This window comes from Squalius cephalus (genome assembly GCF_949319135.1).
Source record: "Squalius cephalus genome assembly, chromosome: 2".
NCBI lineage: Eukaryota > Metazoa > Chordata > Actinopteri > Cypriniformes > Leuciscidae > Squalius > Squalius cephalus.
This window is the reverse complement of record NC_137123.1, coordinates 34,277,969-34,290,372: the sequence shown is the minus strand read 5'-3', so window position 1 is coordinate 34,290,372 and position 12,404 is coordinate 34,277,969. Positions and strand designations below refer to the sequence as shown.

The 12,404-nt window shown below is 38.2% G+C and overlaps 1 protein-coding gene across 1 annotated transcript; it reads left to right on the top strand.

The window, feature by feature from the left end:
* Nucleotides 1–9,135: 9,135 nt before the first annotated feature.
* Nucleotides 9,136–11,628, top strand: zic2b (zic family member 2 (odd-paired homolog, Drosophila) b). The gene is made up of 3 exons (XM_079859865.1): nt 9,136–10,370; nt 10,778–10,941; nt 11,033–11,628. The coding sequence occupies exons 1-3, from the start codon at nt 9,440–9,442 to the stop codon at nt 11,219–11,221; spliced, it is 1,284 nt and encodes a 427-aa protein (XP_079715991.1). The 5' UTR covers nt 9,136–9,439; the 3' UTR covers nt 11,222–11,628.
* The last annotated feature ends 776 nt before the right edge of the window (nt 11,629–12,404 follow it).

The following is a 12,404-nucleotide window of genomic DNA, read 5'->3' as shown; positions in this document are numbered from 1 at the left end:
TTATATGAAGATAATGCTGAACTAAAGCCTATGAAACACTATTGTATTGTCCTCCATCACCTGTTGTCCACAGATGCCTGGCGGGTGAGAGCCTCTTCCGATGTGGATGGCCTAAGGCCATGTGTCGTCCATCTTGGTAACCCTTCTTTCTATAGGCATTGTTCCCTGACCTTTAGCCTCTTCAGAGCTTCTTCAGCCCGATCATCAGTTCCACTGTCCCCCCTTCTTCGGCTAAAACTCAGATGATTCTATCATGTCTAGTGGTGTGACCTGGTCATTTAGCAACAGGTGATACAATTAAGAGGCTACAGGATCTATTGCTTTCACACACTGGAGATAATTTCATTGTGAATAGGGGTTATGTGAAACAAACTACCATATTCTGTAAAACAGGTTGCATCACTTCTGGTTCAAGTCTTTTGTATGTGCTTAAAGGGTTAGTTCACCCAAAAATGAAAATTCTATCATTAATTACTCACCCTCATGTCGTTCCAAACCTGTATTACTTTCGTTCATCTTCGTAACACAAATGAAGATCTTTTTGATTAAATCTGAAAGCTTTCTGTACTCATGTTGACAGCTACGCAACTAACACTTTGACGCTTCAAAAAGTTCATAAAGAGATCGTAAAACTAATCCATATCAATCGAGTGATTTAGTGATTTAGCTCCAACATACTGTTTAACACGAGTATGAACCTCATTGGTTCTTGCAGAAGCTCAAACGTTCTGCTTAACACGAGAATTAACCTCATTGGTTCTTCAAGAAGCTCAAACGTTCTGCGTGACACACAAGATTGAACCTCACTGGTTCTTGCAGAAGCTCAAACGTTCTGCGTAACACGAGAATTAACCTCATTGGTTCTTCAAGAAGCTCAAACGTTCTGCGTGACACACAAGATTGAACCTCACTGGTTCTTGCAGAAGCTCAAACGTTCTGCGTAACACGAGAATTAACCTCATTGGTTCTTCAAGAAACTCAAACGTTCTGCGTAACACGAGAATTAACCTCATTGGTTCTTCAAGAAGCTCAAACGTTCTGCGTGACACACAAGATTGAACCTCACTGGTTCTTGCAGAAGCTCAAACGTTCTGCGTAACACGAGAATTAACCTCATTGGTTCTTCAAGAAGCTCAAACGTACTGCGTAACACGAGAATTAACCTCATTGGTTCTTCAAGAAGCTCAAACGTTATGCGTAACACGAGAATTAACCTCATTGGTTCTTCAAGAAGCTCAAACGTACTGCGTGACACACAAGATTGAACCTCACTGGTTCTTGCAGAAGCTCAAACGTTCTGCGTAACACGAGAATTAACCTCATTGGTTCTTCAAGAAGCTCAAACGTTCAGCGTAACACGAGAATTAACCTCATTGGTTCTTCAAGAAGCTCAAACGTTCTGCGTAACACGAGAATTAACCTCATTGGTTCTTCAAGAAGCTCAAACGTACTGCGTAACACGAGAATTAACCTCATTGGTTCTTCAAGAAGCTCAAACGTTCTGCGTAACACGAGAATTAACCTCATTGGTTCTTCAAGAAGCTCAAACGTTCTGCGTAACACGAGAATTAACCTCATTGGTTCTTCAAGAAGCTCAAACGTTCTGCGTAACACAAGAATTAACCTCATTGGTTCTTCAAGAAGCTCAAACGTTCTGCGTAACACGAGAATTAACCTCATTGGTTCTTCAAGAAGCTCAAACGTACTGCGTAACACGAGAATTAACCTCATTGGTTCTTCAAGAAGCTCAAACGTTCTGCGTGACACACAAGATTGAACCTCACTGGTTCTTGCAGAAGCTCAAATGTTCTGCGTAACACGAGAATTAACCTCATTGGTTCTTCAAGAAGCTCAAACGTACTGCGTGACACACAAGATTGAACCTCATTGGTTCTTGCAGAAGCTCAAATGTTCTGCGTAACACGAGAATTAACCTCATTGGTTCTTCAAGAAGCTCAAACGTTCTGCGTAACACGAGAATTAACCTCATTGGTTCTTCAAGAAGCTCAAACGTTCTGCGTAACACGAGAATTAACCTCATTGGTTCTTCAAGAAGCTCAAACGTTCTGCGTAACACGAGAATTAACCTCATTGGTTCTTCAAGAAGCTCAAACGTTCTGCGTGACACACAAGATTGAACCTCATTGGTTCTTGCAGAAGCTCAAACGTTCTGCGTAACACGAGAATTAACCTCATTGGTTCTTCAAGAAGCTCAAACGTTCTGCGTAACACGAGAATTAACCTCATTGGTTCTTCAAGAAGCTCAAACGTACTGCGTGACACACAAGATTGAACCTCATTGGTTCTTGCAGAAGCTCAAACGTTCTGCGTAACACGAGAATTAACCTCATTGGTTCTTCAAGAAGCTCAAACGTTCTGCGTAACACGAGAATTAACCTCATTGGTTCTTGCAGAAGCTCAAACGTACTGCGTGACACACAAGATTGAACCTCATTGGTTCTTGCAGAAGCTCAAACGTTCTGCGTAACACGAGAATTAACCTCATTGGTTCTTCAAGAAGCTCAAACGTTCTGCGTAACACGAGAATTAACCTCATTGGTTCTCACACGCATCAAACAAACATGCTTGAGCTTCCGTTTACCACAACTGATGTGTGAGTTGATGAATGTTTATATGTGAATAAAAGCCTAAATTCAATCTGTTCATCATTAAAGCAATCGAGTCTCTTCAGAAAATTTGGACTAAACCGCTCAATTCATATGGATTAGTTTTACGATCTCTTTATGAACTTTTTGAAGTGTCAAAGTGGTAGTTGTAGTCTGTCAATGGAGGGACAGAAAGCTCTCAGATTTCATCAATAATCTTCATTTGTGTTCCGAAGATGAACGAAAGTCTTATGGGTTTTGAACTACACAAGGGTGAGTAATTACTGAAATAATTTTTGGGTTAACTAACCCTTTAAATATAGAGCTGTTTTACTAAAGATACCTTCAAAGGAGCAAGCAAAGATGAGCATAAGTGATGTCGATTGCAAATGCAGATTGATATCTAAAAGTTTTTTTTTTCTTCTCACTAGCATTTAGATATTTAAATCGAATAAAATGCTAACAATAAAAAAGAACTAGCTAGGTAAGCTGATAACCTTGAAGTCCATAGATATCGTTATCATTTCTGCCGTTAACACATACTCTGACAAGTGGATGCAATGAGACCTGTTTTTCTATTTGTTCATGTGAAGTTCAGCATAAAGCCTTGGTTATTCTTGAATCGCTCTAACCGAATCAGATACTGCACTCATATTATTGTAGGTGTGTTGGTATAAATATGATTGGAGAGATACATATGCAAAACAGTCATATGACATAAAATCTATGTCATAAAGATGTTATAACCATGTAATAACAAACTTACACTCTTGGAAAACATTTTAATTTGATTAAAATCTGGATAATCAATAATAACATTCCATTTCACAGCAAAAATGATTCAGAGTGATCCAAATTATGTTGTTCCAACAATTGCACAGTAATGTTAGTTTAATGTCTGTTTATTTAGATGTCATTTTCTAGTACCAAATTCCCTCCACCATCATCATCATCATCATCATAATCTCTTTCTGATCTCCCCCCATGGTGAAATGATCTCCTCAGCTCTATAGAAACATTTAATCTGCCCCCTTCAGCCTGTGTGCCTCTGTCTCCAGCAGAGAGCTTTAATTGAAGCTGCTCCCACACCTTTGGTCACTGTTATGAATGGTTATATGGTCAGATGAGCATGTCTGCCACATAATTGACACTGCAACATGATGATTCAGGCGGGAGTGTTTCTGGAAGAAAATGAAATGTTTCAGCCTTTACACTGTATATTATAAGTAGTGCCTTTGCTGCCATGAGGAGTTCAATTGTAAAAATGACTAAAAAATACGTAAAATATTGTTTTCTTTTTTTTTTTTTTTTTTTTTTTTTTTTGCTGAATAGGCCCCAAAAACAATGTTTGCTTGCTTCCTAGCATGCACTGGGGCATACAATTTTAATATGGTTTCCGGTTTGGGCATTTCCCAAATTTTATTTACAATGATGTTGTTTTTAATTTACACTACTGTTCAAAAGTTTGGAATGTGTAAGATTTGTAGAGAATTTTTTTTTTTTTTTTTTTTTCAGTAAGGATGCATTAAATTGATCAAAAGACAGTAAAGACATTTATAATGTCCAGAGGTGGGTAATCCAGGGGCCAAAGAGTAAAAGTCCTGCCATATGTTTATTCCACCTATAAACTCAGTCCGCTGATTTCACTAATTAGTTCTCTCTCCTGTCTCAATTAGCAAATCCAGGTGATTGGAACAAAATACTGAGGACTTTTACTTTCTGAACCTGGACTTTACACCTCTGACAATGTCTAAGATATTATTTCAATTAAATTATGTCATTTTGAACTTTCTATTCATAAAAAAAGAAAAGGAAAAAGTATCATGGTTTCCACAAAAATATGAAGCAGCACAACTGTTTTCAAAATGGGGTAAAAATCTGAAATGTTTCTATCAGCAAAATGATTTCTGGATCATGTGACACTGAAGACTGGAGTAATGATGCTGAAAATTCAGATTTGTCATTGCAGGAATAAATTACATTTTCAAAATATTAGAATAGAAAATAGATGATTTAATTTGTAATAATATTACTATATAATATTCATATATAATAATATTAGTGTTTTCTGTATTTTTTAATAAATGCAACAATGGGGATCATTAGAGACTTTTAAAAATATTATATAAAAAAAATCCATAACCCTAAATTTTTGAGTGTTTATGTGATGAAATCATTTATTTAACATTCATTTAGGACAACAATGACTTTAATAAATAGACTGTGATTCACTCTTTAAAAAAGGTTCTTTACATTGATGTTTCCATGAACAACCTTCAAAATCCATGAAAACTTTCCTTCACACAAAAAGCTCTTTATACAGTAAAAAAAAAAGTCTTCTAAGAAAAAAATAATGGTTCTTTTAAGAAATGTTCACTGAAAGGTTAATTTGGGGAACCAAAATGGTTCTTATATGGCATTGCTGCAGAAACTATTATTTTTTTGTTTTAGTTGACATTTTAACTCTTTAAGTGTAATTAATACATTTAATTAAAACAAGTGCACAAAGTGCTCACTCCTGAGAAACGCAGGTGGGACGAGGCGCTGACGCCTGCTGCTACTGTTTTCAATAGGACCAAACTCGGTTCCCTGTTTCTCCCTGCAGTGGTTCCGTTCTGTCCTGTCTGTCAGTGCAGATATTATGCTAAGCCCTCCAAACTATCCTTTATATATATGGTTGCCATAGCAGCATTATTCCTGGGGAGTAGCAACTTCAAATGATTCTAGAGGCTTTTGGGGTTTGAACCTCAAAAATGTATGTGTGTCTCTGAGAAAAAGGGGCAGAGAGAGAGAGAAAAGAGATGAAGGTGATGATGGAAAACTTTTTTATGGTATTTATTTATGTAAATTTGCCAGATCTGTGTCAGAACTAAGTGTCAGATTATAGTTATACCACATTCATGCCATAATCATAACCAAACCACCTCAAATTTCAGATAGACATCTTTTCTATCCTCTTTTAAATGACCAGTCTCAGCCAATGTTTAGCCAAACAGGGTTTTATGTATGTATTTATTTATTTATTTATTTATGAGTTCCTGGGGTTTTTGTCAAGCATACGAGTCAGCAAACCAGATGTGCCATATGTAAGATTCGTCACAGACTCCAGTAATAATGAATCAGCCGAGGGAAAGGTTTGTTTGTTTTTATTCACAAGTAAATCTGTTGATAGGGGTTTTGTTTTGTGGTCTACTTCAACATCTTCTGACACTCAGTTTGAAAGGAAACTCAAGGAATGGCAGAATTTCAGAGCTTTAGAGTCGAGGTTCCTCCACTGACTTTGCCCACACAGGTGTGTGTGTGTGTGTGTGTGTGTGTGTGTGTGTGTGTGAGAGAGAGAGAGAGAGAGAGAGAGAGAGAGAGAGAGAGAGAGAGAGAGAGAGAGAGAGAGAGAGAGAGAGAGAGAGAGATCTGGTTCACTGGTCGACAGTGCAGAAACATTAAACAGCATATGGGTGATTCAGCTCATTAGTGCATCTCTGTAAACGGACTAGTCCACTGAATGATGAGCTCATTTACACACACACACACACACACACACACACACACACACACACACACACACACACACACACACACTGTAGTTCGTAATTGTGCACTCAGAGCTTTACAAATGTGTGTGCATATTTATGTGTGTTCACACATTTTGCAATTTGCTTAATGGGACATTTTCCGCCTCTTATTCAATATCAAAATCGTACACACACACAGACACACACACACACACACACACACAGTGCTTGTCAGAGACACCAACAGATCCGGGGATCATTATTGTGACCCAAATGTACCATATATAGCCTACAGATAGCTTTTGTGAATAAATGAAATGATTCTAAATTGAATTTGTAATTGTTTAAAACTTGTGACCAGCCATGCACAAACCTGGTCCTTCCGTGATGCGGAAAATAGCGACCACCTGTTCCAAAACTCATTTGGTAAATTGATCAAAACTTGTTCCGGACATATTCAGCGAAAATGCGATTTAGTCTCTAAATAGTTATCTTTATACATATACAATAGAAATATATATGATGATTATTTAAAGAAGGAAGACTTTCTTTAAATGAAGACAAATTTAATGAACCAAAATTAATAGATCTGAGGATGTTTAAATTAATTCTCGCAGACCCTTTGCGTCACTCCAGCTATTATTTTACATTTTTCATTTCTATCACAATATTGAGTAAATCCCATCAACAATGGGTAAAAATTTACTAAATGTGGCTTAATATACATTAGCTAATATACAATAAATCACATCTCTGACATATTTCAGATTACATAAACGGATTTGATTTAAATGTGAGTGACGGTGTATGTTCGTTACGCAGGAACACCTCTAATAGCCTGTTAAAATCTATTCAAACCTGAACGTCTTTTTTCATGAGCTTTGATTTTTTTTGTTTGTTTGTTTGTTTGTTTGTTTTGTTGTTGTTGTTGTTGTTGTTGTTGTTTTATACAACAAATTGCCATTATTTACTTGATAAATAATCTAAATTTTCTAAGGATTACGAAACAAGATTATGTTTGACAAAATAATTTCACTGCAGCTTGTAGCCTATTGCTCTTTTTTTTTTTTTTTTTATAATCTGTTTTTAATTTTAAAATAATGAAAAGTGTTTTAAAACGAAACTGCTGCTTCAAGACAGACCATGAAATTAAATAAGTCAAATACCTTTTTTTTTGTAAGTTTGCAAGATGTTCAAAACGGTTCACAGAAACACAGGGCAATAGATGATGACGTGCTCAAGGTAATTGGTTTAATGAATCTATTTCGAATTCATTTACAGGTCAGTTGTTATACCATTTTTTGGCTGACATTTAAACTTCACCTTAAGGGCGTCCACTGCATATTGAGAAACATGCCAGGAAATATAGGCTGCGTTTCTCTTGACCATTTTCCTTTTCAAAATTCAAGTCTAGACGAATGATACAAGCAAAACAAACCATTTTAAATTCTGAATGTCTTTATTATTATTAGCCTATACACACTATATTACTATACGCACTATGCGAGGCTCATATATTGTAATTGACAAGTGGAGTGAATGTTTTTGAAATATGCATGAAGTTGTTCTGTGCTCTCCAGAAAAGGTGAAAAGGGTCAGTTGTTCCATTTTAACCTCTTGACACTGTTGAGTTTATACTCATGGCATAGCGGCGTCTCCTCGTCTGTGTATGTCACCAATTCAAGTCTCGCCGCGTAAATATGTGTCTAAAGGTTAGATCTCCTCTGAAGAGCAGCAACTCATCCACAATGGAAAGACTTCCCATCTCACCGCCGTTGTCAGGACAACCCGAGCGGTATCCGTCCCCATAATAAGTTTCAGTTCAAAGCCGGTGACTTACCTCTTTACAACACTCTCATGTCCTCCCTCTTCCTTCTCTTTGACTGCTCATTCTGAGACTTAAGGCTTGAGCCCTTGTCCAAATAAGCTAGAGACAAAAGTGTTGGTTTTCGGGGACGCTGGAAAGAAGGAGTGTGTGTGTGCTTTGGACTAGATTCTGTCAGAGATTATGCGAATGCAACACATTGAGGTCGATTATAACTTAAAATGGTAGTTTAATAAACACCAAAAATCAAATACCATAATGTGCCGGATTCGAATGAATAAAAATAATTAATTTGTAACACGTAATTTTGTATAGTAAAATTAGTAGGCCCACATAATTAATAATCTATTTTAACACAGCTGATTTTAAAATATCAGTTTATTCGTTTAAAAAAAAAACGGTACATTGTGGAATATAGCTATAATTAATAATTAACTTAAACTGCACATCGGTCTTTACTCTGGAGACTAAAACGTTTTCATTAGATGATTTAAAAAAAATTGATAGCCTAACCCTTTCAATCAGTCAAAATCTATCGTTTTATGCAGTTGTGCATTTTGGTGATAACACCGATCAAAATACAAAAACGAGGACGAATCAGCACTGACATGGCGCAGTTCTCCATAACGCAATGGCGCGCACTCCAAAAATATGCACCCATGACATATTACATTAAAACCACATTTAGTGATGTGCTGTAAATGAGATAGTAGGCCTAGTTTAAAATAAAATGTTTGATTGAATGAAACTTCAACTCGGGAAAATATCACTGCTCGGCTGTTTTGTGTAGCCTATAGGCTACGCGAGCGATTTATGGATTCTGTTTGAGTCAATAAAGATTTTTGACAGAAGTAAATAAGAGAGGCCGGCAAATATATGTTAACCCACTAACCCAATGTGTTTAACACAGTTACTGAATTCAAACCAAGTGTCGATATAAAATAGCATTGCAATTTTTGTATTTCATTGATTTTTTCCCCCTCACATCAAGCGCAGACTCTTCTCTCGTAAACGCATAAAACTGGGCGGAGCACCATGAACCGTCAGCCCTGATTACTCACGGTGAGTAAACGTGTGATTGGTCGAGTGAACAGGATTTGGGAGTTACACAGACCAATGAGATTCTTAGATTTGGGAAACGGGGTTACTGTTGTGAGGGGGCGTGGGGTGCCCTGGAGAGACCCCAGAGATAAGCGCAGTCAGGAGCGCAAAAACACTCAGTTGGATATACGACGCACAGAGAACCTGCGCACCCGCTACTATTTCCACTTTGGTGCACTTATTGTACCGATGTACACATTTTGTAAAATTTTAGAGCTTTTCCATCGTATCAAAATGATTTCTTTGATTTCACTCTAACTTCATCACATGGAATGAGTTTTAATTAACCTTATTACGGGCAAGTAACAGACACTCAGCTTGTTCATAGCCTACTTTTTTTTTTTTTTTAACGCGGGTGTAATCTCTTTACGCGTCTTTAATCAAAAATCGTGGAGATGTTACTGGACGCCGGCCACCAGATCTCTGGCTTAGGAGTTGGCACGTTCACAAGGCATCACTCGGCTGTGAGCGAGACGCAGGACAGAGATATGAGTTTCATGGAATCTGCTCACATGGGCGCGTTCAAACTGAACCACCCCGATTTGTCCCCGGGCCAGAGCGCAGCTTTTGCGCCCCAAGCAACCAGCTATTCCGCGGCCGCTCTTGGAGCGCATGCGGCGGCGCACGCAGCCTCGTACGCCAGCTCCACTTTCAACTCCACCAGGGAGTTCCTCTTGCGCAGCCGAGGCTTTGGGGATTCGAATCCGGGTAGCGGACAACACCCCATCTTCAGCTCCACAGCAGGGCCTCTCCATCACTCTCACCCAGAAGGTCAGGGTCACCTACTTTTCCCCGGAATTCATGAGCAGCACGGGTCCCATCACGGCTCTCCAAACATCCTGAACGGACGCCTTGGATTACCCGGTGAGGTTTTCGGGCGAACGGAGCAGTACCACCAAGTGCCCAATGCGCGGGCCGATCCTTACAGTCAGTATGGCCTAAATATGAGTATGAACATGGCGCACCATCCCGGCGCTTTCTTCCGCTACATGCGACAACAGTGCATCAAACAAGAGCTCATTTGTAAATGGATCGACCCGGAGCAACTTGGTGACCCAAAAAAATGCTGCAGTAAAACTTATAGCACTATGCACGAGCTGGTCACGCATGTGTCCACGGAGCATGTCGGCGGTCCCGAACAGTGTAACCACATCTGCTTTTGGGATGACTGTCCACGGGAGAGCAAGCCCTTCAAGGCAAAATACAAACTGGTGAATCACATTCGAGTCCACACGGGAGAGAAACCCTTCGCGTGCCCCTTCCCGGGATGTGGCAAGGTGTTCGCGCGCTCAGAGAATTTGAAAATACACAAACGGACACACACAGGTGATTATTTGTTAAAGTTATTTTAAATATTACTTTCAATTGACATTTCAGTTGGTTGTATTGCTGAATAATCTAGGCTACTACAATAAATGACATTCAGTAATAGCAAAAACAACACTTTGTCTGTATGTTTAGAGCAGCTGCTAGACAAGTTAAACATCATAAATCCTAGAGTGATATTTTATCAGTTATGCCTGTTGCTTTGTCAGTGCGAATTGCTGTTATATTTGAATGCGTGGATTTGTATTGGTCTATTGCGCCATCACCCCTTTTGCAGCATCAAAGTCAGCCTACTTTTTCAGAGAGTTGTTGTAGAAATAGCATTCATTGATTCTGCGTGCTAGTTTTAACCAGGGTGGTAAAACTTATGTATAACATTTAAAAAAAGAAAAACTCTTGTCTTGCAGGGGAAAAACCGTTCCAGTGTGAATTCGACGGCTGCGACAGACGTTTCGCCAACAGCAGTGACCGGAAGAAGCACATGCACGTTCACACGTCTGACAAGCCATATCTGTGCAAACTGTGCGACAAGTCGTACACACATCCCAGTTCTTTAAGGAAACACATGAAGGTGAGAATTTAATCTGCCTGACAGCCATTCTCTGTTGAGACAGAATTAACTAACCGTTTGATGGTTTTTTTTTTTTTTTTTTTTTTTGTAGGTTCACGATGACCAAGGTCCGGTAGTCGACTCCTCTCCTACTGGAAGCTCCGGGTACGAGTCCTCCACTCCGTCCAGTTTGATCTCTCCATGCTCGGAGACGCACAGCACCATGTCGCCCGACTCCGCTGCGCTCAACAGCAGCGGGCACAGCAGCTTAACGTCGAATTTTAGCGAGTGGTACGTTTGAGGACCAAAACGACATATAAAAGAAAATATTATTTGTAAATAGTATCCTAAATGAGGGTTTATGTTCTCAGCATGTCTAAGATTCAGTGTTGCACTGTGACTGAAGTAAGCCGACAAGTATTATGTGACTAAAATGAAGGATGTTTTTTATAGGCCTATGAAGAATAAAATGTAGCCTACTGGTAATTGGTTTGCGAAAGACGAAGGATGGATGTATTTTTTTTGACTGTAAGGTCAATTGTTTTACAGTAAGGTCGTGTCAAGTTACCATGTTTGTATACAATATCCCTGTCATGTAGATTAGAGCTATTCGACGTTACATGATTGTCTTACCATTAACGTATTATTGGGGATCCTAAGTGCCGAAGTCAAATGTAGAGCGTTAAAATGGATACAATTTGTGAATGTATTTTATTGTAAGAATTTATTTCCATGTATGTATGTTACAGATGTCTGGAAATCATTCACTTCGAGTTAGAGTAATTTTGAGAAAAGCCTCTTGTTCTTAAATTATGGTTATACTTGATAAAAAGTACTACAAAATATTTATGAAAAACTCCTCGATTAAAATGTGTACAGAATTGTTACCTTTAAAGTGTTTGTACATTGTTATTCAGTTTTAAGATGTAAATTCTTGTGATAACAAATGCCAAACGGTATAATGAAGGAAAATATATAAAGGCAATAAAATGAAACCAAAAATAAAATAAGTCTCGTTCGTTTTGATCACATTTTCAGAACGCTTTTAATTAATGACATAACGGGGTTTCGCATTTTGTGTTTCTCTGACATTTTTCACATCATAAGACACGGGCACAAAACGGTCTGAAAGTTTTCTCCTTGGTGTAAATTAAAACTTAAAACAAAAGTTTAAATAACCTAATAGTAATTATTATTGTGTATTATTTTCTTAATTACTTGGCTATATAAGCCAAGATAATAGAACGTTTCAAAGAGCTACAGAAACTTCAGAAGTCCTTTAGTGTCCCGAAGAAGACATAAAAAATGTATCTGAATAAATATGTACTTTTGGCCATCACAAAATGTAGAAAATGAAAACTGATGTCATGATAGGGTGATGTAAAACAATTGAATAAAGATTTCGGTCAAGCTCGGGTAAATAAACTTAACCATTTATTAAAAAAATAAAAGATAAAAAATGTCCCCCCTGTTAGGGACAAATA